This window comes from Salvelinus sp. IW2-2015, linkage group LG9 (assembly GCF_002910315.2).
Source record: "Salvelinus sp. IW2-2015 linkage group LG9, ASM291031v2, whole genome shotgun sequence".
Lineage (NCBI taxonomy): Eukaryota > Metazoa > Chordata > Actinopteri > Salmoniformes > Salmonidae > Salvelinus > Salvelinus sp. IW2-2015.
The window spans coordinates 12,482,419-12,508,753 of NC_036849.1; the positions used below are offsets into that span (position 1 = coordinate 12,482,419).

General features: G+C 43.7%; 1 protein-coding gene across 1 annotated transcript in view; it reads left to right on the top strand.

The window, feature by feature from the left end:
* Positions 1–26,335, top strand: part of dph6 (diphthamine biosynthesis 6) — a 78,997-nt gene that overhangs the window by 22,044 nt on the left and 30,618 nt on the right. The window contains 9 exon segments of the mRNA XM_023994257.1: positions 29–147; positions 7,828–7,874; positions 7,876–7,890; positions 8,149–8,243; positions 8,335–8,428; positions 10,511–10,652; positions 10,894–11,016; positions 12,248–12,377; positions 12,700–12,886. Of these exon segments, the coding sequence (XP_023850025.1) occupies positions 29–147; positions 7,828–7,874; positions 7,876–7,890; positions 8,149–8,243; positions 8,335–8,428; positions 10,511–10,652; positions 10,894–11,016; positions 12,248–12,377; positions 12,700–12,886 (952 nt within the window).

The window sequence follows — 26,335 nt, forward strand, 5'->3', positions numbered from 1 at the left end:
TCCCTCCCTCCCTCACCTGTTCTCCCAGGTGTGTGCGACTGGGTTTGCAGCCCCTGGCCTACCTGTGGCGCCGTGACCAGGCAACCCTGCTCTCCGAGATGATATCGTGTGACCTCCACGCCCTCCTCATCAAAGTGGCCGCCTTCGGTGTGTCTCTCTCCTTTTCTCTTTCTCTCTCTTTCTCTCTCTTTGATCAGGGCAGCGGGTGAGCAGTCTAAAACCGCCCTTCTCTCATTGCCGGCTTAGTGCTCTGCTCTTTTCTCAGTCCAAAAGGTACAGGTTAAGTAGGAGAGTTTGTTAGAGGAGAGTTTGAGATTGAGAGCGGGGAGGGAACGGGAGGTGGAGGGTTTGTGTTACCAAAGAGAGAAAGAGAGAGTAATGTGCAATGTTCCGAATCATCAATCTGTGGTTTTTAGCAGCAATGTTGAGACTTGTGCCAGGGGCAAAGGCAGCAGAGTGGAAAATAATATGAATAGAAAGATAAGAAGCAGAAGGGAGGAGGAGTGACGGGGGGGGGGGATCTTGGCAGTTGAGCAACTGTACAGGTGATTGCACAGCGCATTAATGAAACCTGTCAATAACACCGCGCAGGCGTCCCTATTGTGGTGGGAGGCCAGTGTTGCGTACCTCACAGCTTTTGCATACCTCATAACTTATGGGCCGTGAAGAGTAGATTAGAATCTAGTATATATCTCATTTAAGCTCCGGCACAAAGGGAAAAGGTTAAAGTATCGTCACCTAGGTTTGTCTTCTTGGCCAGTGTGGAGCCTGGGGGATAGAAGGATTGGTTTGCAGAATAAGAGGAGAGAAAAGTGTTCTTTCTTTGTCTTCAGTGTGCTACCTGTATCTACTTGACAGTTGAGTTGGATCCCTTTGATAGTGAAAGTGATAAATTATAATTATGTGGCAAATGGTTATTTTTACTTTGAAACGACTTGTGGTGATAGATCATTATGGAGACACTGTTTACATGCTCTTAAGTGCTTGTTGTCGCCTTCAGGAGCAATCAGTTGAAAGGGGTGCCAGCTAGACTGATGACCTAGTGAACTGAATGTTGTGACATGTTCAGGTTTCTAGATGTCTCTCAACACCATTGAAATGGTCACTGTTGGAATGTAGTTCATCATTTACCTGCATTATTAGTCTTTCTTATCTATGACTATTTCTCATTTTTTACGTTTGACTGTTTGAAGTGTTATTAGTCTTTTTTTCCCCTGTTCAAACTTGAATCTTTCACTTTTTAAAGAGAGAGATAATTGCAAGAATCCAATTCTGAGCCTGTTCTAATTTTACTGACAAGATCATTGTGTTCTAGCATCTCCGTAAAGTAAACGTGTTATCATTATGTTCTTTCTCCAAGTGAAGTCCCTTTATCTAGCTTTATCTAACACATGCTTTTGACTTGTGTATTCCACTTGGGTTACTTCTTCTCCCTTTGATGTCAATGATCACACTGTCCTTTCTTCCACCCTGTTTGAACGCAATCAACCGAGAGAATGTTAGAGAGGATAGTAATTATGCTAATGCAGGGCTTTTTAAAACAACGTCATCTTCATTTGGTCGCCGAGACAAAGCCTCTTTGTGTCTGGCCCAGGAATGCTGCTCTGCTGTATGTTGCTGCTCTCTGCTATCGCCCCAGCATCGCTAGTCCCTTCAAATTACCGCCCAAAGTCATTCACAGGCAGAGAAAACACCTCACCTTAAAAGCTTAAGTCCCCCAGTGACCAGGCCACCGTACTGCCAAGCTTTCAACCCCTTCTGTTAACACATAGGCTACTCCTCTAAAAGAAAAAAGAAAATTCCACACATTCATTTTGTGAGTGTGTGTTTGTTTGTGTGTATTTTGTGTTTTGGCTACAGGTAGAAGGGGAAGATGTTATCGTGGTCCCTGACTCCTCACCTGTCCCGAGGCAGGGGTAATTAGAAATGAGAGAATTTAATGGGGCCGCGAGCGCCTCGGGCCCTTTTAAGGCACCACTCAAATAATTGCAGCTTTGGTTCGAAGCAGGTCTGAGCAGCGAGGTGTGCTGTTTGGGGGGGTATTGGGTGACAGATGGGTGTACCTGAGGGGATGAGGTAGGGGGCGAGGGGGATTTGCCTTCGCAGACCTCAGGAAGAGATAATAACAGCTCTCTCAGGGTTAAAGGTCAAAGCCACATCTGAAATGACAGAGAATGCTGCGATGTTAGAGATGCTTCTGGTTCATCTGGCACTGTCTGCAAGATAGCTTTTTCTTTGTGGGGGATGAAGGGATAGATACTGGGTGGTAGTTTCAGTCTCATATTCCTTCATTGCCTACTTAGAGAGACAGGTGAGAAATGTATGGTAAACCGCATTTCCTACTGCTTTTGCTTTTTGGGGGGAAGGGAAGAGATTTTGAAGGTGACAAATCCCTATTGTCAAAAGACAGCTGTCCAAAAACTGGATGATCCTGTAAATGAATTCTCAGGAAGCGCTTATTTTCATACTGACGTTACTCTAATCCACAGTTGGAGAGAAAAGAGAGAAAGAACAGACAGAAAAAGATTATTGTCACATTTCTGTCTCCTGATATCCTATGTAGTGAAGGCTATTGCATGTCTTAAGATATTGAGCACAGCAGAATATTATAAAGCCAAATAAAAATGTATCTAAATGTGTATTAGATGATCATTAAGTTTTACCTGAGTTGGGTCCTCATTGTTTTCACATACAGCACAACCGCTCTCTTCTTAGCAAGTGATAATTGGCAATTCCAAATGCCAGTATTAAATATTAATGTAATTAGTTAACTGATTGATTAGTGTTGCTGTGTGTGGGTGCACATGCAGGTTCAGCATTCTCTGCAGCAGCTAATTGCTCTGCAGCTTTAGCGATAATTGCCATTTTTGAAATCAAGGTTTCTCCGTCGGAAACCTTTTATCACATTGTGAGCTGAGCTCTACTCTTTGCGCTAGGCCTTCCTTTGTGTTCTGAAAAAATAAAACATGGACTGATTTGCATTCACTGAAGACCATACTGTAGCTACTGTTTAAAACCATGGACTAATTTAGTTATTTCAGAAGGCCTAATGGTTGGTTTAGTTTTTAGACAATTGTCTATTTGTAATGCGATGTTGTCTTGTCTACTGTCAGAAACACCAAACTTCTTTGAAGGCGGAGGAATAGATATGTTTTCTTCTGAAAGTCAAGTCAGCTTCCATTGTCCTTTCAATGGCCGGGGCCAAATTAGCCTTGAAAGACAAGCAGTGCCATAATTTGCTGTTGACATTTGATGTACCACTGACAGTAAAGCATTGTGATGAAAACAATTAAAGCAACTTTAACACAGTGACAGTAAACGCTAAACCGTCAGCCTCAGGTTGCACAGCTTAACCTTGACTCAGGTCACAGACCGCCGTTCCACCCCTCCTTTCCTCCATCACGTTGGGATGGAAAGTTGCTAACAACAGAAAGACAAAAGAAAGTGGAGGATTAGTCATTTAGGCTTGACATGCCAAGTAACAAGACTCCTTTTTTTACCTGTCTATTGGCTCATGTGACCTGACCTTGTGGTGCCAGTTCAGTCATATACATCTCTGTCAACAATGTTATTAGTTTAGTGTAAGGTTCAATGATCAACTGTTTTGGCCCAGCTCGCCACAATGAACTGATATAAAATCAAATCAAACTTTATTTGTCACATGCGCTGAATACAACCTTACCGTGAAATGTTACTTACATGCCCTTAACCAACAGTGCAGTTCAAGAAGAGTTAAGAAAATATTTACCAAATAAACTAAAGAAGATAGTAACACAATAACATAACAATAACGAGGCTATATACAGGGGGTACTTGTCCCGAGTCAGTGTGCAGGGGTACAGGTTAGGGGTAATTTGTACATGTAGGTAGGGGTGAAGTGACTATGCATAGATAATAAACAGCTCGTAGCAGCAGTGTACAAAACAAATGGGGGGAGTCAATGTAAATAGTCAATTTTACTGCTAGAATGGATACATCAAGACCAAGAGTCAATGGCACCTATTGGAGTCAAACAATACAAAAGTAAACATGGAACTCCATTCTGTATCATTGATACCTCCTCTTTATTGTCAGTTAGTGTCTTTTCCCAAAAGTCAGGGACAACATCTGTGTAAACCTTGCAATAAGGTTTTAATTGCCCACAATATCTTTTTATTTAAATGTGTTGGATATAACAGATTCCATCTTTGAGGCGGGTGCAGCTCTATTCACCCTGCCTATTATTCCTCTCAGAGACATTGAATTTCAGATAAGAGCTTGGACGCATTTCACATATAACCTCAATCTTATCATCTTTTGTTTGTGGCAGCATCCCTCCCTTTCTTTCTCTTTCTCTCTCCCCCTGTAAGATGAGGTGATACTGAACAGCTATTGTTTTCACTAAGGTCTTTGAGAGCGTTGTTCAAAGGCTTGACGCGGCTCACCTTCTAGCGGGAGATGCTTATTTCATGCATTTAAAAGCTAACATGTTTCACATCCTGAATCCAATTTTCTCTCCCTTTTCTCTCTGAAGGCAGGGATTAAAGCCAAGCTGTCAGTCGGCAGACATGCCAGATCTTAAGACGACTCGTGGATGGCTGCGATATTCGGCTCTGGCATTGGCAGTATCTAGAATCTCTCTCCCAGGTTTTAATGTAGCATTAGGTGCAATGTAGCAGAGTGCCAAGGACACTGAGCAGGAGAACACAGCTAGTTTAAATTAAGAAGGTAACTCATGCTGTAGGTTTACATGAATCATTTGATGAAGGGCGCTTAGGCTTTTGCCAGTGGGTAAAAAGTATACACAAGGTTTTGCTGTTGAAATAATTGGCTGTGGCTATATAGGTCTAAGAGAGACCCACAAGCAGAGGTCAGTAAAAGAGTGAGAACCCCTTTTCTGTTAACACTGCCTTTTTTTCAAACATTTTGTTTCAAAGATCAGTTTATTATGCATAATTTCAAATGTTTTTGTTGTAGTAGTCTAATAAGCAGGTAGTAATGGATATGATGGTGTCCTTTCCATACAATTTTTTTTGTGTACAGCATAACCATCAATACACTTACAGAACACACATTTCTATACAGTATTTGCAAAGTTTTACATGTCATGTAAAGTCTTAAAAATATTACTGACGTGATTGTTCAAATAGGGCAAAACCTCTCTTTTTCCACACTAATTTCAAGCTTTGGCAGAGTAATTTTGTGAACACTGTACCCCTTAAAACGCGTTTCCTCATTACCCCACTCTCTGCTTTGAAAAGTTCACTGAATTTAATTGCGGTTTTATAGGATAATACGGGATAAAAAGCCTTTTAAGGGCCAGCTATTCCTTTTGTCTCCCAGGAAAGCTTCCCTCTCTTAAAGTGCGGCCAACCTGTCTCTGGCGGCAGACAAATGGCAGCTTCTAGTGGGCTTATTTGGGTTTAATGTGGCATAATGAGGTTATGTAATTGGGTTTAGGTCAGGTTGTAAAACAGGTTGAGAGGAGATGGGGATGTGAAGACCATGTAACTGAGTGCAGTGTTAAGATTGCTGGATGAAGCTAACAGTAACAATGTGGTGGGCTGGGCTCACAGTACGTAGCCACTGAGTAACACTCACAAAATGTGTCCAGTATGGATTCAGTTAGGCCTATCTTATGGTTCAGCAAGTAGAATATAAACAGATTTCTGTTGCCATTATTCATTAATTGGGGGAATTTCATGAAGTTGAAACTACTTTTATGTCATTGGAAGATTGGCAACACAAGTCTGAATAGATATATACTGTATGGTATATTATCACTTATTCCTGTCACGCACATCTCTAAGCGCTTGCCACCTCCCTCCCTGTAAATATCAAATCATGTATCATATATTATTTAAGGCTAGGCAAAGTTAATGAACACATTAAAAAAAGCGACATCCCCTCAGCAATTTGAAGCCAATCATTAAAATTTGTTAAAAGGCATGACTAATTAAAAAGGATATTTAAATGGGATTGAATTTTAATGCTTTTTCTCTTATTACCTTTGTGCGGGGTTAAGATGAGAGGGTGACGAGATTAGATATTCTCATACTAATTAAGGCCACAGCTCCCCTGGGTGGAGAACAAGGGCCTGGCTCATTCTCTCCTTCCATCCCTCCTCCTGGTCTTCCCTCGCTCCTTCACATCGCCGGACCATTGGAGGCTTGGGAGGCCTAGTTGAGGCTTAACTTGAAACCCACTTTGGGATGCTGCATGCCCCGCTACCGTGGAATCTAACCTTGACCTTTTGAGGTTGTCAGGACAGGAAGATAATATAGTTTCTCATGTTATGATTAACTTTTGCCTTCTAATTGCATAGAAACTTGTAAATGAGCAGGATTAAATACATTTGAATAGGATAATGAATGTTCAGAGGTTTTGATAACCAAATATATCAGAACAGAATACTGTGGTGTTTGTTGTGTTGGCACTTATGTCACAATAGCATATCAGTTTGTTATACTGTAGGTAATTACTTGTTTGTGTCAGACTATGTATGAAGAGCCACACTGAGAAGACATTGGATATGGGTGAAACTAAGTGAGCCACCAAAAAGCCTCTCAGTCACATGAAGCTGAACATGGCCTTGCTAATCTTGTCTATGGTAGTCTCCATGGCTATAGAATCAGATAGGCTAGCTAGATTGGATTGGCTGAGGCTCTAGCATGAACAGGAAACCACATTAGGATAATTTATATGATGCCTCCTTGGTCATTGTGTTCACCTGGTTTCACCTTTACTCCCATCTGTTGTCTAGCTGTTTGTCTTTGTTGTGTCTGCTGAGTTACATGCTGTCTCATTGGCTGTTTGAGGTAAAGAGCAAGTAGGGTCACCTGGGGTGATACCATAAGTAGCTTGTTTGTTTACTTTGAGGATCAGAGTTGTTTATTCTCAGGAGATATCGTGTGACCTCATCGGCCTCCTCATCAAAGAGCTAAAGGTTGGAAAGGAGGCTTCATCAGGAACAGGTGTCAGAAAAAGGTTGACAGGTGGACGCAGGATTTTGTGTCACGCAGAGAGTAAAACCATAGACACTTAGAGTGGAACACAGGCTGTTAGTGCCCTTAATGCACAAGTACTGCAACTTAATTGACATGCTAAGCCATTAGTACAGCCATGGTGGCTATTACTGGCTAATGTTGGAACGTCTAAGAATTGAGTGACTGCCTGGCTTATACATTCAAAGGTGGGGTCTTTTTGTTCTCTAAACTTTGATCTGAAGTAAAATTAGGACGAAGAAGCTGAAGTTAGAGGTAATGGTGTTCTTGGAATGTGGCACTGGTGGGTACTGGCTGGGTAAACAGACATAGCACTCTTCCTCCTTTCCTCCTGTTTTTCTCTCTGCTGCCCCACACAAAGCTGAGGGCCTGTGAGTCACTTCCATGCACCGTGTAAGGGGAAGGAGAGTGGGAAGGCAAATAAACAGGATATCTCTCTCCCTTTCTCTCCCTCTCTCCCTTTCTCTCCCTCTCTCAGAGTTTAGGTTATCAAAGGGAACCAGATGAGGGGTGCTTCTCTCTTTTCGCCCCGCTGAGACTGAAAACTGTTACCCTTACCCGGAGAGATCTGTGTACACTACTTGCAAAGTCAAATAAATAGATCCAGTGTGGAGGTTTACGGGTGTGTCTGTGTGACTGCCCGTAAAGCATCAGCGCCTGTCATCTTCAATCACTGTTCTCTGTCCCTGATCAGGCCTCCCTCTCTCCTGTGTGTGTGGGTGTGGGTGTGGGTGTGTGGGTGTGTGTGTGTGTGTGTGTGTGTGTGTGTGTGTGTGTGTGTGTGTGTGTGTGTGTGTGTGTGTGTGTGTGTGTGGTGTGTGTGTGTGTGTGTGTGTGTGCGCAGGGCTGGATCCTGAGAAACACTTGGGGAAACCTCTGGCTGACAGGGAGGCCCTATCTAACTCAGGTCAGAGCATTACCTCACCAAGCTGGATCTGGCTTTGTTATATACTTATGTCACCCTGAATGAACTCACTAAAGAGTGGCCTGCTTTCAAACTGTTACTGCTTTCTTAGCATCATTGAGTTTAATCTAAAGACTCAATATATGACCAACAGTGATGTTTTGGCTAGTGTTTCAAACATTTAGATTTAGAGTAAAGTGATGGCTTTTAGGCTGGATCTTAAAATGAAATGATTATGAACATATTGTTTTTGTTGGACAGCTTTCTGAGAAGTATGGAGTCCATATCTGTGGAGAAGGGGGCGAGTACGAGACATTTACTCTCGATTGTCCTCTGTTCAAGAAGAGACTTGTTATGTAAGTCCAGCATTGAAAGTTGTATCTTTCTTGAAATGAATGTACAGACAAGAAAGTATATACTAATAATAGTTTTTTCATCTTTCTGCAGTGATGCTATGGAGACAGTGATCCACTCTGCAGATGCCTTTGCTCCGGTTGGCTACCTGCACTTCAGTATGATGCACACAGAGGACAAGGTGAATGTAAGTCTTCCTTCTTGCAGAGTTGGGCTATTTTCATGTCAGCGTTTAGTGGTTTCAGTTGAATATGTAAATGCAATTCAATGTTTTACTTTATAATATTAAGGATATTAACATAAATAAATTTGTCTTGCACACCATTGATACAGAAGTCACTCGGTAAACAGAATAAGTAGAATTGAACAGTTCCTAATATTTGCTTTTTTGATACGTGATAAGGAGGGGAAGCACTGTGGGAAAGGGGAGAGATCCGCCTCTAGAGGGTCTCCCTCCCATCTCTCCACCGCTCTCTCCTCTAGCCCCACATGGCCTACTTTGACATCTGCAATATTCACTCCTGCCTGAAACTAGGCCTGGCTTAATAAACATGTCTGCTCAAATTAAGGCATTTAGGATTCAGGTAGCTGGTTAAGCAGACACGGTGGGGGGATAGAGGGATGGAGCGGAGTAAAGAATGGTGGAGGTGAGGAAAGGTGGGGGGATAAAGGCATAGAGATAATGCCCTGGCTCCTAGTGTGAGAGAGATTATCTGGATCCCACAGTTTGTGTATTGACTGTATGTACCCATGCAACACATTAGATTGACTCATGTCACTTTTCCCGTTGCAAGATGTTCTCATTGGTTTCCTTCTGGCTGCCTCTGGTCTGGTAGGGTAGAAGAGGACTAAGAAGTGTATGTATCCTTAGATTTGGTCAACCTACGTCTACACAGTTAACTATGATGTCAGATAAGGTTGTGTGTAACACAACAGCCCCTCCGTTTAACAGTATTACAGTGGTCTGGTCTGGTCGCCACTAATTATCTTAGCAGATTGGAGGCTACAACCAGTGACGGGAAACTAAATAAAAGCAACAAACTTAGTAAACAACAGCATATTTGTCAGTTACTCTATGCATTGTATTTGTAGTAAAGAAAACCATTAAAGAATGGTGAGAGAAAGAACCAACTTGGAACCAAGAGGATGAGAGTTTTATCTAGTATTTGATAGAGGAGCTGTGCTAGCTGCATTCATTTGTGTGTATGTTTGTGTGTGATGGGGTACACGGGGGGGTCACAGGGGTCACATGGGTGGGAGCGGCCCCTAGCAGGCCAGTGCTCCAGGGTATGGTTTTTGTGTGTGTTTGTGTGTGTTATTATGGACAGAAATCATACCCTTCAACCCCGGTGACCCTCCAGCTTCCATCCTCCATACCTACAGCTATGTATTTTCTACCCCCACACACACACACATCCCCACAACCCCCCTGGGTCGCTGTTTGGGGGAAGAGCAGGGAGATTCCCTGGGCCTGGGATTCAGGGGAGAGGAGAACCTGCCCTCATGCTGCAGTCCAAAGCTCTTTCCATCAGGGTGACAGATCAGCCCTGACACCAGCACTAGAGGACTAGAGGAGACGGCACTGGGGCGGGCGGTGGGCAACACAGGGGGTGGGGACATCACGGCCCTCCATCATTTGCCCCTCAGTTTTTCCCTCCCTGTGTAGGCAGCAACCGAGAGGGGCTGCAGTATAATTAATTTGATTATCATATGGCCAAATGCAGCTGACAGCAGGAAGGTGGGGGCGAAGGGGGAGGGGGGGATTAGTTGTTAAGAACATTGGAAATATGTATTTAAATGTTTTACGCCCTGGTGGAATTTGGCAGGTAATATGTACGCCGTTGAGAATGCTAATGTTTTTATATTTTTTTAAGAAGAGGGTATGGAGGCAAAGTTCTAAATAAACAAATGAATAAAACACCAGTGTGGTGAAATCCAAAGCATGTCAAAGCAAAGCTAGGAGTCAAGAAGAGTGACAGCCGGCATGATTGAATTTACAGTATCAGAAAATGCAACCGCCTGCCGCCCCTCCCTGCTTGGTGTAATTCATGAATATGTTAGCATGTTGTTTCATATTCATTCACCTTGAAGTTATTTGTGGCCCTCGTCAGAAACATAGTGACATACATAGCCTAGCCTGTGTAGTGGCGGCTTATTGAAAAAACAAATTGTGCTCTGGTTGGTTGTTTGCGCTGGTTGTGTGTAGTTATGTGATTTTGGGGCTGTGTCTGTTTGGCTTGATGTGTCCCCTGCTGGTGTTTTACTGCAGGGCGCGGTGGCGAGTGCTTTGCCCCTCGGTAGTTGTCCTTGCCAGAGTGTCATTGAAAAGATGACTGAGGAGGCTGATCAAGCTGAAGACATCCAGGAAGAATTTACATCAAATGGCGACCTTAGTTGTCATCGGGGCCGTGGTGAGGCGTGTGTGTGTGTGCGTGCGTGTGCGTGTTCTGTGTCATGTGGCCAGTGTCATTATGCTAGCTCTTTTGAGTGATCACTTGACAAGACCTGTCGTTCTAAGAACATACATTTATGACTGTTTAGGAATTACATTTTTTGTTACTGTCCATTTCTGAATGAATTATTACTTAGCTGTCGTATACTTTGCTGTTAAAAATACTCTTCATATCTTCTAAAACATGTCTCTCCCTCCAGACTTCCCGTCCTGCTCACCTAAAAGCTCCAGGGGCTACCAGTGGATCTCAGGCATCACCGGGCTTCACAGCCCAGACCCAGGGATCCAGAGTCAGACCAATAGAGCATTCACTCTGCTGCAAGGTGCAGTTCAGTACAGCAAAACAGGGGGGGAAGTATACTGACTGCAAACTAGTTTGTAACTCTGATGCTGCAAACTAGTGCATCACAAGTTCAAAAAAACGACTTGTAAAACGTTCCCAAGGCTACTTGAAAATTCTTTAGGTTCTCAGGAACTCTAGTGATAAGTCACAAACTCAGACTAATGCCCTAACCCTAAATAATCTATATTCGCTTCGATCAAATAAACATTTAGAACTATTGAGGGAAGAGAAGGTTCAGAACTGCTTTTACTAGAGGTGATATCAGGAATATAGAATATATTAAGTGGTTGGTGCTTGGGATATTGGAGTGGTTGCCAGTACTCTGTAACCCCTTTGCGAGGTTTAACCCTCAAACTAGACAATTGAGAAGAATGAAGGGGGAAAACTCCTTTGTTCCCAGGACACCTTTCTTTCTCCTTGTTGTGTTAGCAAAATGCACTTGGAAGAGGTGCGGCAGGTTGGGCCCGAGCAAAAAGCAGGGGAGAGATCAGCTCTTTATTCACAAATGCTCTTTTTAAGTTTGGGAGGCAAAGCGTTAAAGAGGCCCATGTGTAAGCTGCTTTGTCCATCACAGGGATGGAATTGCAAGCGCACCACACGAGGACAGACACTTTAAATGAACCCAGAGCAGAGCACACCCCACTCCTCTTCAAACAGACACTCACTCTCACACACTTACACAGGCACACTGTGTGGGTTAGCTCTTTTTCGCCCCGCAGAACTTTTTCTAAAAGTGCACACTTTAATAGTGCATCTGAATTGGGGGGGGGGGAGAAAAAGGGTAGAAAGATGAAAAGCATATTTAATCGTGGTACGCGGCTGAACAGCCTTCACAGCGCAGAGACAATATTAAAGGAGTTAATATTTAATGGAGAACCTCTTTGTATGAGGGCGAAGTGTGTGAAGTACTCTGAGATGCCAGCGTCGGCAAAGGAAAACAAACTTGATGCCAAATCATATTATATGGGGGAGAAAGGCCTTGCTTCAAGCCCCCTGTCTTGCCTTCCCTGTGCTCTTTAAGGGAGCTGAGCTATGTACAATGCATGGGATGAAAAAAAACATGACTCTCAGAACTATGTGAAGGTAAACATAGCTCAATGTGCATTCCAAAGTATCACCACAATCATTTAGCAACCTAAACAGTTTGTGTTCTCCCTACAATGACAAATATTTGTGTGTATATCTGTAATCGGTGTCTTTGTCCTGTGTAGGTGAGCTGGAGAGGAGAGGCTGGCAGCTGAAGCATATTGTTCTGGTTCACCTGTATGTGAGGAACATGGAGGACTTCATTTCACTCAACAAAGTCTACACCACCCACTTTGGCATAAACCCTCCTGCCAGGTACCATAATGGACCCGTAGGCTGCCTCTATATTGTCTAGAGAGGTTTCCCCTCCCTGTCTCCTACCTCGTATTAATTTTATTTACACACACCTTTCCTGCGTTCTTAGATCAGTGCAGATGAAGGACAGGGGATAAGGGGAAGAGCATACAGACTATTTAGCACCCTTAGACTGACCCCTCACCTAAAAAGCAGAGACAATCACATATCCTCACTAAATCCTTCACTGTCAGTAAACAGTTGATGAGTATAAAGATCATATCATCGGGCTCTGTTCCTTCATGTCCTCCCCTCATCTTCATCCCTCCCTCCACCTCTCAAGGGTGTGTGTCCAGGCACCTCTACCTGCCGGTCAGCTCCTCCAGATGGACTGTCTGCTCCACGACTGGCCCCCGGTGCCACAGGAGGCCCAGCAGGAGGCTACCTTTCACCACAGAGAGGCTCTTCATGTCCAGAGCCTGTCCCACTGGGCTCCCGCTAACATCGGGCCCTACAGCCAGGCCCTCAGGGTAAGAGACCCCCACGGGAGGGGAGACGGAGGGGAGGGTGGTGGGATGGATGGCTGGGTTGGGTCTTTTAGACTCCAAGGAACTTAGTAGAAACATGGAGAGGGGGTGTGGTGGTTGGGTTGGGGATATATGTGTGTCTCTTTAGATTTATACTGGGGACTAACAAGCATAAAGAGGTGAGGGGGGAGACTGATGGCTAAGTGGCTAGATGGGGAAAGACAATCTTGTGTTTCTAGGGGCTTACAAGGAGCAGAGTGGTGCATAGAGAACTCTCAGTGAAAGACAGATCGATAAGAATGGTTGATCATTCCAGGGATCGTTATAACTAGCTACAACTTTGTTGTTTGAGTCTGACGAGGAACTAGAAACAAATACATAGCCTTTGAAATCCGACTAGGATACAAAGCTGTGATTTCACTGAAGTTTGTAGTCTGAGAGTGTGTATTTGTCTGCACTTTTGTAAAGTTTGGAGAATGTAGCCTTGTGTATGTGGGTGTGTGTATACGTGTGTCTATCTACATCTGCATTCGTGTGTGAAGTTTGTAGGATGGAAGGGTTTTTCTTATTGTTTAAACACACAGACTCAGCTCAACAGGAGAGAACACAGGAAGTGAGTGTATCCGTGGTTGCGTGGGCGGCTGGTGCTGTCTGTTTACCCACTCTGTACTGGGGATTACACTTGTCAAGTTACTGTCAACAAGGAAAGTGTCCATCTCATCCACAACGACCTTGATCTCCCATCCAAACCTCCGATGAGTAAGAACACGTGTGTATGGATGGATGGTTGAGGTAGAACCGTTGAGTGTTGGGGATAACTTACAGAGTAATGATATCATGCTGTGCACACTGTTGTTGATCTCATAGAAGGTTAAGAAGGTTCAGACATTTTAGGGGATCAATAAAGTTATTATTGACATGAATAATTCAAGCCTCAGATTGTTAAATGAGCCTTGGATAAGCATGTAGTGCAGGATGTGTATTCTTTTATCCTACTCTAATACTACGCTCAGAGCCTACGCTTATACCGTAGACCCTTAGGGACATACAAACTAACAGTTATATGTCGTTTTTAAACAACAGAAGCATTTGTCTCTCTTAATGTGATTATTCCTGATCATTCAAAATCCAAAGCAATTTCCCCAGAAAACAATGAAATCGGATTTGTTTGCAGTGAACTCTGTAGAACGATCCCAAAGACATTAGCTTGTCTCTCAGCCTGCTGACTCTACCTCCATGCTATACTATACTGGTTCAATTAGAACACAAATATATGAACAACATTTATTTTTATTTTTTTTAACCTTTATTTAACTAGGCAAGTCAGTTAAGAACAAATTCTTATTTACAATGACAATTGTGCGCCGCCCTATGGGACTCCCAATCACGGCCGAATGTGATGCAACATCACTGTGTTTTAGGGGGAGAATTTTACATATTGGTACAATTATGCCCTCGCTATGAGCATGCAGATGTGTTGCCCCACAGCTCATGCCTTAATGAGAATCTGCTGTCGCCATGGTGGCGAATGTTGCCGTGACAATATAGCCTAGCATTGGGGTCGCGGCAACAATATATAGTGCATTCGGAAGTATTCAGACCCCTTGACTTTTTACACATTTTGCTACGTTACAGCCTTATTCTGAAATTGATTAAATAGTTGTGTTCGCCTCATCAATCTACACACAATACCACATAATGACAAAGCAAAACAGTTTTTTAATTTTTACATTTATAAAAAAGGAAAACTTCAATATCACATTTACATAAGTATTCAGACCCTTTACTCAATAATTTGTTGAAGCACCTTTGTCAGCGATTACAGCCTCAAGTCTTCTTGGGAATGATGCTACAAGCTTGGCACACCTGTATATGGGGAGTCTCTGCAGATACTTTCAAACTCTGTCAGGTTGGATGGGGACTGTCACTGCATATCTATTTTCAGGTCTCTCCAGAGATGTTCGATCAGATTCAAGTCTGGGCTCTGGCTGGGCCACTCAAGGAAATTGAGACTTGTCCCAAAGCCACTCCTGCGTTGTCTTGGCTATGTGCTCAGGGTTGTTGTCCTGTTGGAAGGTGAACCTTTTCTCCAGTCTGAGTGCTCTAGAGCAGTTTTTCATTAAGGATCTCTCTGTACTTTGCTTCGTTCATCTTTCCCTCGATCCCGACTAGTCTCCCAGTCCCTCCCGCTGAAAAACATCCCCACAGCATGATGCTGCCACCAACATGCCCCACCATAGGGATGGTGCCAGGTTTCTTCCAGATGTGACGCTTGGCATTCAGGCCAATGAGTTAAATCTTGGTTTCATCAGATCAGAGAATCTTGTTTCTCGTGGTGTGAGAGTCTTTAGGTGCCTTTTGGCAAACTCCAAGCGGGCTGCCATGTGCCTTTTACTGAGGAGTGGCTTCTGTCTGGCCACTTCCATAAAGGCCAGATTGGTGGAGTACTGCAGAGATGGTTGTCCTTCTGGAAGGTTCTCCCATCTCCACATAGGAACTCTGGAGCTCTGTCAGCATGACCATCGGATTATTGGTCACCTCCCATACCATGGCCCTTCTCCTTCGATTGCTCAGTTTGGCCGGGTGGCCAGCTATAGGAAGAGTCTTGGTGGTTCCAACTTCTTCCATTTAAGAATGATGGAGGCCACTGTGTTCTTGGGGACCTTCAATGCTGCAGAAATGTTTTGGTACCCTTTCCAAGATCTGTGCCTCGACACAATCCTGTCTCGGAGCTCTACGGACAATTCCTTCAATCTCATGGCTTGGTTTTTGCTCTGACATGCACTGTCAACTGTGGGACCTTATATAGACAAGTGTGTGCCTTTCCAAATCATGTCCAATCAATTGAATTTACCACAGGTAGACTCCAATTAAGTTGTAGAAACATCTCAAGGATGATCAACTGAAACAGGATGCAGCTGAGCTCAATTTCGAGTCTCATAGCTAAGGGTCTGAACTCTTATGTAAATAAGGTATTTCTGTTTTTATTTTTAATACATTTGCAAAAATGTCTAAAAAACGTTTTTTACTTGTCATTCAAATCAAATCAAACTTTATTTGTCACATGCACCGAATACAGCAAGTGTAGACCTTAACGTGAAATGCTTACTTACAAGCCCTTAACCAACAGTGCAGTTCAAGAAGAGTTGAGGGGTATTGTGTGTAGATTGATGAGAATTATTATTATTTTTTATCCATTTTAGAATAAGGGTGTAACGTAACAAAATGGGGGGAAAGGAAAGTGGTCTGAATACTTTTGAATGCACTTTAGACTGACAGAGGAGATGCAGTCTGAGCCCAAAACAACCTCCCTCAACCCCCCTCTATCCCACTTTAGGAGATAATGAGTGGGATCCTATTAAAGAAAGGGGGAGGGGAAGAACAGCTCAAATTATATTAAATATTCGGTGGTCTTAATTATTTCCCCTGAAGAAGTTGTCAGTTTGATGTAACAGTCACACGGAGAGAAATTATTCAAGTTTAATTTAGGAATGATTGCATTGTCTTGTTTTATGGCAATACGTTGATTGGTGAAATCTATTGTTTGAAGTTCTGTTGTTAAATCTCTTTAACGTGGCTGTTGAGACCCATTGAATAAGGCAGTAAACTGAATATGGCAGTAGGCTGAAATGGCCAGTGTGAGGGACAGCACTGACAATGACAGTAGGCTGAATATGGCAGAATGCTAAAGTGGCCAGTGTGAGGGACAGCACATGGCTCCTGACAGGTCTGGCACACTGGGCATGCTACATCTGACTAGGACTGGGAGCAGGACTGGTGGTAGACCAGAGAGTGTCATGGGAAGAAAAGCTTGACGTGGCGTGTGATAGATGTTGGACCGCTTCGTCTGTCTGTCTGTCTGTCTGCTCCACTTTCTCTCTCCCTAATCTCAGACTAACTGTTGATATCATCTGGCAATCTGACAGATCCCTATCTGCCCTACTGATGTACAGAATATGTTAACCTTTATGATGCCGTCGCGGCAGGCCCTTTGGGTGTGTTTTGGTTACCATCGTTAAGGTGAAATCAATCGGGAGGCTCACAAAGAAGGGACAATAATTTAATTTGTGGTTTGTTTATGCGTTTTTTGTGACACCCTTGATTAGTTTCTGCTTGGAGGTCATGTTTAACATATTATTAGCAGTGATATGGGTAATGAGGGTTTTCTTCAGGGGTGACACATTTGATTGTGGTCACTGCTCTGCCTTAAGATACAATACCAGATATCAGAGTTCCTCTTCGAACCAATTTGTTCCTGTTTTGGTATTTTGATGTTTATCAGTGATTTAATGTGAATTCTCTCCAGACTCATGCTTTGTCTACATTATTTGCATAATTGAATTATCAAAAATGCCCCTGTTGTATCACATCAATCATTGGTGTAAAAAAAGAGCAGTTCCAGCTTTAATAAAAAATATATAAAAGAAAACGTCTACGGTTTCAGCTTTTGAAACCACCCATGCTATTTACAACAACCATCAAGTTATGCCAGGAAAACTTTCTTAAAAACTGTCATAAAAACAGATATTACTCCATTGTTGAGTCAAGTCACTCAGTATCACTCAGCTTCCACAACCACATTGTCCCATTATCATAATAATAATAGGAAAAAGTCCTATATTCTGTAGCATCCACGTCTTTGTAAAGAGAAACCCATTTGTACTCATAACAGATGATTAAGCTTGCGGGTTGCCAGATGGAGAAAATTGACCCTTCATTAACCAGCGTGCTAGTTAACAGCAGGAGTCCCAAATGGAATTGGAAAGGAAAGGGGATACCTAGTCAGTTGCACAACTGAATGCATTCAACCAAATTTTATTCACACCTATTTGATTTAGTGCTGCCCATTCTATTCCCCACAATCACAATCCCATTGGAGCAACATTACAGGCACAAACACAGTAGTGCCAGATTTACTCCTGAGCTGCAGCAGCATCAGTTGAATGGTTGTTAAACATATCCTCTTTCCTGTGTTAAGGTAAATGGAGCACCCCTGGGATATTTGGTGGGGTAATGATATTCACTGATCAAATTGTAGAAGAGCGTTTGGGGAGCTAGCGGGGTTAGCCTCAGGTTGCCAGGCCAACGCTCTGCTCACCGCTCACCCTTCCTTCACTCCCCTAATTGTGAGTGACATTCAATATTGCGGAAGCCTCTCGCGAGCCTGCAATAGGATTTGCATTGGATTTTGAAAATTGTGAAAGTGGACTCGGAAGCATGGAGAGGAAAGTGGATCTGATGTTGGCAATTAGCGTCAAAGGGAGGAGCAGAAACGTGGTGGGCGGTAGAATTTGAATAATCTTCTTAAGGGAGGCTAAATGTGTTAAAACAATGAGCTGAGCTGAGGCTGACCCTCTTGTTGGGGAAGTTCACAGGTCAAGTTAGGCAGAACCTCCCACTTAGGCCCTTCTGTCCTCTCTCTGGTTCTATCTGAAGAGAACATAGGGAGGGATTCCCTCCTCTCATATAAAGATGAAGCACTATATGTGAGGGTTCTCTGATTGATGATTAGGGAGCCAATAGAGCTTCATGGTGAGTTGACTGACTGACTGAGTTTCAGGTTGGGAGAGGGAGAAAAAAGAAAGCTTAGCTTTTGATCAATAGCCAATATTAAGCTAAGTGCTTTGTTTTATGGCAAGTTGTTCTTCCTCTGAATATTTCACAGCCATAAAGAGCTTACTTCCACACCTCATTGTCCCCCCCGCCCTTCTCTTCCATCACCCCTCCCTCCCTCACCCCCCTCACCCCGTCCGCCAGCCAGTGGAGGCAACATGCACCTAAATTACCACAGGAGGGTAATTAGCTACTCTAAAAAGGAGGCGTCTAGCTTCAGGGGGCCAGAAAGATCTATGCAAGTCAGACGTGTGCGTGCGCGCGTGTGTGTGTACACGCACGCGCGCATGTGTGTGTGTGTGCATGTGTGGGAGGACAGATACACATTATGTACTGATTAATTTGAACGTTTAACTTCATGTTTAATACAACAAAAATAATCCCATAAAAAATGTGCGCTCTTTGCGGAGGCCTCTTTCAGGGCCCCTGACGGCTCTCCCCTTCTCCATAATATACTAAAACACCCGCTTTTACCTCGCCTCCCTGTCATACTTTATGGATTTCTTCATAAACACGGCCTATACTTCATAAATGTCAACATTTTCAAGTCTATTAACATTACTTCTAAAGCGCTTGATAAAAGAGCAGGGCATGGGTGAAATAATGCACCAATAATACGGAGTAGCGCTGGAGGCTAGAACAGTAGGGGCGGCTCTCCAACGAGCGCTGGCAGACAATGCAGGGGATGTTATCAGCTCTAATAAAAGAACAAATGATCACTTCCAACCGAGGAGGAGAAGGGAGGAGGAGGCAAGGGGAAAAGGAGGGGGAGAGAGCGAAACAGTTGTCGAGTAATTGAGCTGATGAAAAATGAGGTTTGCAGCTAGAAGGGTTTGATCAGCCGAGAGATTGAAGATGAGGGTACTTTTCTTTTCGTTCAGTCAGTGGCCACAGTTTCCTTGGAGGATGTTATACATGGATTTGTGTTGGAGCTGGAATTAGTTGACGTACGTCAAAATATGTTTTAGTTTTTTCCCTCAGTTGAATATCTGAGTCTTAGAAATAGTAATACGTTACTCTGTTTTGGAATGTGGTGATTCAAAACGGCTTTTTGGACTGACAGTTGTGGTGAAAGTCCCAAACGGGTCTAACTTCTTGTCTCGTCTCTGAACATCATCTGTGTACGTCTATACGGACTCACTCAGACCGTACTCATCTTGCCCAAACGTTGGGGTCAACTGTACACAATTGAGCTTGACAAACATACCACTCACTTTCATACCCGCATCGGCCTAATAATGATTCACCTATGACTAGCCATGGTTCTCATAGATGAGAGACAGGACAAGTACACTGTGTTCAAAACAGATAGTTACACACAGTGATGAACACGCATGCTCACACACAAACATTATGGGACACGTAGGCCCCTAGTGAGAGTGACTGAGCATCCGTACGTCTCTGTCCCTCTGTGAGTCACCAGAGTGGGTGAGGTAACTGTCCTGTCCCAGTAGCTGTCCTGTCCCACCACACACTGCACTTGGGGGTCTGGTGGATTTAAGTGGAGAACAACAACAGGGTCTCCACCCCCTCCTTACCCTCGTCTTCCCTAAAACAAGCCCATTTAAGGAGACGGATATTTGCCCTGACACATGGTCTCTGCTCTGGACGTGGTCTCTGTGATGAGGACAGTGGTGGAATCAGAGGGCGGGGGTTGGGCGTCTGTGTATATTTGTGTGCGCATGGATGAGTATGTGTGTGTATGTGTGAGGCAGTGACGTGCGGTGAGGTCGGTGGCTGGGTAAGCACGGGCTATTATCAAAGCCAGATTTACTCACAAATAAACCTTGATGAAGTCTAAGTTCACCATACAACAGATAGCTTCAACAACCAGAGTGACATAGGCTGTTAACAGAAATTTGCACCAAATATAAATACCAATGTAGCCAAGATACGCAAGCGATAGCCTCCGATGACGGCATATTTCATATCATCTGATAAAATGACACACTGCTCATCTCAGCTCAGCCATAGACCGATGTAGCATCCACAGTTACAACTGATAGGTGGCGCTATAAGACCACATTTCATCCGAATCATTTGAAACACAAGCTTAGCCTTTCACAATGGATTTACAATTCTTCCAATGCACAGCGCACACAAACCCACACAAACATAATCATATTATGATCTGAAATATTATTACACACATATAATAAACAAGGTTCTAATTCAATTTCCATATCAACGATCGAAATGACTGAATGCAGTTCAAAATGTGAATTAAGTCCATTCGTCTGGTGAACCTCTCGGTGACAGTGCTGTAGAAGTCACAGCAGAACCCCATGGACAGTGCTGTAGAAGTCACAGCAGAGCCCCATGGACAGTGCTGTAGAAGTCACAGCAGAGCCCCATGGACAGTGCTGTAGAAGTCACAGCAGAGCCATGGACAGTGCTGTAGAAGTCACAGCAGAGCCCATGGACAGTGCTGTAGAAGTCACAGCAGAGCCCATGGACAGTGCTGTAGAAGTCACAGCAGAGCCCATGGACAGTGCTGTAGAGTCACAGCAGAGCCCCATGGACAGTTGCTGTGAAGTCACAGCAAGAGCCCCTGGACAGTGCTGTAGAGTCACAGCAGAGCCCCATGGACAGTGCTGTAGAAGTCACAGCAGAGCCCCATGGACAGTGCTGTAGAAGTCACAGCAGAACCCCATGGACAGTAATGTAGAAGTCACAGCAGAGCCCCATGGACAGTGTTGTAGAAGTCACAGCAGAGCCCCATGGACAGTGCTGTAGAAGTCACAGCAGAGCCCCATGGACAGTGTTGTAGAAGTCACAGCAGGCCCACGGTCATGTGGAAGACGCATTCCCAAGGCCTCCTTCGGTTCCATTTTCACACTGACACAAAAAGTAATTCCCATTCCGACCACAAAGTAAAGTAAATGTACAAAATGTTTAAAAGTCTGGGTAAAAAGTATAAATTGGTAATGACATTTCAGACAAGTGGACAGTCCAGTACTCACTGTTCGTCTGCCCGACAGCTAAAATTGTCTGAGGTGAAGTATGGTGTCCATTTCTCAGGTTGTTTTTGCTAGCTAGCTTTGAGTTTGTTCAGTTCAAGGGATGCGAGCGCCAAATTATGTAGACACGGCCAAATGTACACAGCTTACCCCAGTCAATACCCAACATGTTAAGGCAATATGCATGTGCAACACGGGAGGTTGGTGGCACCTTAATTGTGGAGAGCGGGCTTGTGGTAATGACTGGAGCAGAATCACTGGAATGGAATAAAATACTTCAAACACACATGGTGTTTGATGCCATTCCTTTCTGCTCCGTTCCGGATAAAGATTTGAACGGATTTGAAATGTCTGAAAAGGAACGCATAAAAAACACCCGAATCATTGAGAAAAAAACATTAGATAACAATTTTGTATATTATTTCCATTCTTTATTTGTCTTTTCATAACAGGATCTGATGAGGAGGCGTTTGTACAGGGGGTGTGAGGGGGTGGTAGTGGATAGTAGCAGGGCTGGGTGGGACTGAGATGGGGTCATTATCTATCCCCCCACCATCACACACACACCCCTCCTCTCCCTGCTGTGACCCCATGGAGGCTGAGTGCCAGTGGCAGCAGTCATTTTCAGGAAGAAGAGGCTGTGTTAGGCAGGCTGCACTACCCTAGCCCACTCCAGCCCTGCCTCGGCCACGTGGTTTGGGAGGCTGATATTAGCTAATATCGGCCCAGGACATGGGAAGGACTGGATCTGTCACAGTGCATTGGGCTCTCACTGCGCTGGGCCACTGTCGCCCACCTTTCTCTACCCGTGACACACACAGACACAGACACAGAAACACCCACACACACACAGGTCTTCATTAATGGGTCCTGCCTTGACAACTGATCCTGATTGGCTATGAACAACTCTTCATGTATTATTGGTGTCTGACTGGCTTGGTTCATGTAAACAAGCCGCGGAAAGGAGGGACAGGATAGCCACCACCATCGCAGGCACACACATATACCACACTCACACACTCACACACACCTACACACTGTATGAACAGAGTCATAGACCTCCACACACATGTGCACACACACACCCTAGCCACATGCCCCAGTGCAGTGACCCTTACACACCCAGCCGGTCACTGGAGATCAGAGATGCTTTCTCTTCTGTAGTGGGTGGACTTTCTCCCACTCCCCTGGTATAGTCAGTGAAACCATGTCTAGTGTTTGTTATTGGCTTAGAGAAGTGAACACAATTACTGATCTCCATTTCTATTTACTTATAAACTCCATTGAATTGAATAGAAAGTTCAGTGGATGAATATTAGGGGGGAAAAGGAAAATTAATACACATATTTAACTGTCAGGACTCAGGATGTATGGATGTGATTTGACAGATTCATTTAAGGGCTTTAATGTCTGTAGGAGTGAGTGAATAAGTGACATGCAGACGTGTGTGTGCGTGTGCGTGTGCGCTCGTGCTCGTGCTCACTCCAGTCCTGTCAGCTATGCCCACTCGTCTCTGCAGGGGGAATCAACACACCCAGGCATCACTGAATATAGTTGCTAGTTACCATAGTAATAGAATTGTCATAATCGTGTGTGTGTGCGTGAGTCTGTTTACTCTTAGCTTTGTCACTGTTGATCAGTCTAAAGGAGAACATTAAGGAATAGACCAGCCATGTCACAAAAGATGTTTGATTAACGCCACGTAACAATGTCAAAGTCAGAGATGCATATTAAAACCCTCAATCCATTTTTACCATCCAATCACAAACACTTTGTTCCAAATATTGTTTTTCTTTGGTATGAAATTCCACCAGAATATTGTCCCCTTTTTTAGCATTGTAAAATGGGAGTGGCTCTGTTTTATTGTGTGGTATAAATAGCAGAGTAACAAAGGCATACATAAAAATAAAAACGGCCAAGCTGTCCAGTCCCATCACTGTCTGAGGAAGGGGAGAAGTATGACCATTCTATTACTATGGTAACTAGCAACTATATTCAGTGATGCCCGGGGTGTGTTTATTCCCCCTGCAGAGACGAGTGGGCATAGCTGACAGGACTGGAGTGAGCACACACACACACACCACAACACACACACACACACACACACACACAACACACACCACACAACACACACACACAACACACACACACACACAACACACACACACACACACACACACAACACACACACACACACACAACCACACACACAGAGAAAAGACAGACAGCCAGACAGACAGACAGACAGACAGACAGACAGACAGACCAGACAGACAGACAGACAGACAGACAGACAAGACAGACAGACAGACAGACAGACAGACAGACAGACAGCACAGAACAGACAGACAGACAGACAGACAGACAGACAGACAGACAGACAGACAGACAGACAGACAGACCAGACAGACAGACAGGAACAGACAGCAGACCAGACAGACAGACAGACAGACAGAACAGACAGACAGACAGACAGAGACAGACAGACAGACAGACAGACAGACAGACAGACAGACAGACAGACAGACAGACAGCACAGACAGACAGACAGACAGACAGACAGACAGACAGACAAGACAGACAGACAGACAGACAGACAGCGACAGACAGAAGACAGACAGACAGACAGACAGACAGACAGACAGACAGACAGACAGACAGACAGACAGACAGACAGACAGACAGACAGACAGACAGACAGACAGACAGAAGACAGACAGACAGACAGACAGACAGACAGCAGACAGACAGACAGACAGACAGACAGACAGACAGACAGACAGACAGACAGACAGACAGACAGACAGACAGACAGACAGACAGACAGACACAGACAGACAGACAGACAGACAGACAGACAGCACAGACAGACAGACAGACGACAGACAGACAGACGACAGACAGACAGACAAGACAGACAGACAGACAGACAGACAGACAGACAGACAGACAGACAGACAGACAGACAGACAGACAGACAGACAGACAGACAGACAGACAGACAGACAGACAGCAGACGACAGACAGACAGACAGACAGACAGACAGACAGACAGACAGACAGACAGACAGACAGACAGACAGACAGACAGACGGACAGACAGACAGACAGACAGACAACGACAGACAGCAGACAGACAGACAGACAGACAGACAGACAGACAGACAGACAGACAGACAGACAGACAGACAGACAGACAGACAGACAGACAGACAGACAGACAGACAGACAGACAGACAGACAGACAGACAGACAGACAGACAGACAGACAGACAGACAGACATAACGGACAGACAGACAGACAGACAGACAGACAGACAGACAGACAGACAGACAGACAGACAGACAGACAGACAGACAGACAGACAGACAGACAAAGGGATACATCATACATAAACGGAAAGAGCACAGTAGTAGTGTGCCCTAGTAACAAGAGTCATCACCTTGAGGTTAATATACTGCTTAGTGTGTGAGTTCAAGAATGCCACAACTGACTTTACACCGCTGTTTGTTTTATAGACTGTATTTTGGTGGTATTGGTTATTTTTAGACTTTCTATGACTTTCTATATTTAATTTTATATTTCTACTATATTCAAAGTGACAGTAAGTGCTTCTGGTGAAAAATGATTGTTAGGTCGTCGTCATCATACGACGGTGGATGAGCATCGCAGTTTTGTCTTCATTTATTAAGGTGATTTATTGATGGCTCAGGGAAAAGTTAGCATTTATGTCCCATTTACTTCTGGACACTCACCTTTTCATGAATTTCACATTGAGGTGGTGGGTACGGTACAAAGCCACGGTAACTTTTAACCTGGGTCACACATTTTTCAACAGCCATTGCCTTTTAAGTACACTTTACAGAGGTGTTGTGGATAAATTATAGACTATTTCCTGTTTTAAGCAAGCGCTGCGTTACTGTGGACATATAACCATGTTCGTCTTTTTCCAGATGTATTATTGATATGGTTGGATTTATTATGTAAGTATCTGTCAGATACTATGAATGTTAGTGGGCTTTTTGGGCTTTTGGGCTTTTAGGGGGAAAGAGAAAAGTACAAATATAGTATTTCATGTTATTTTATACAGAAATTGTTTGATTTTAAAGTAGAAACTTCGTAATTCAATGTTTTCTTCTATACATTATCAACAGCTTAAATAAAAAAATAACTAGAATTTTATAGACTAAATAGTATATCTAGTGGATACAGTATCTATTCAATTAAATATTCAGTCAAATGTATACTATAAAGCCAAGAAGGATAGAGGAACAAGTTTGACACTTTTTTCCAAATAGGAACCAAAATTGACCTGAACAATTTAATCAGATCCTGAATTTGTAACTGCAAGAAATATTGATTCAGCATTTTGAACATAAAAACCATCCAAATTATTTCCAGAAAATGATTTCCTTTCTTACATTCCATTGACCTTAATCCACCTTTCCTTGACTTGTATGGGATTTATTTTTTATCGGTAAAAACATTTTGTTGTTGTCCATAACACATCTGAGAGGAGGTAGAATATATCTGGCCATACATACTGTATAAAGTGTAGGCCTACATTGAGAATGCTTAGCCGCATTCCCCTACAACCACAGCATTTTCCATGCAGTCATACTGCCATCTCTTGAAAGGAAAGGGAACTACCACAACCAATCCTCACTGGGACATTCTCTCTGCCTCTCTCTGTTTGTCTTTTATTCCTCTTGCCTGTATTTGTATTGATGTCTACTGTACTGCAGGTTGTCCACTCGCTTTAAGCAGAGTTCCTTTAGTGCAACCTTGGTGTGGCTGGACCCTATCTGCTACAGTAAATGATGGCTGGACAAGGCGATGCYGTAGGACTGGCCTCTGCCTCTCCAGACCAGCGCCTTT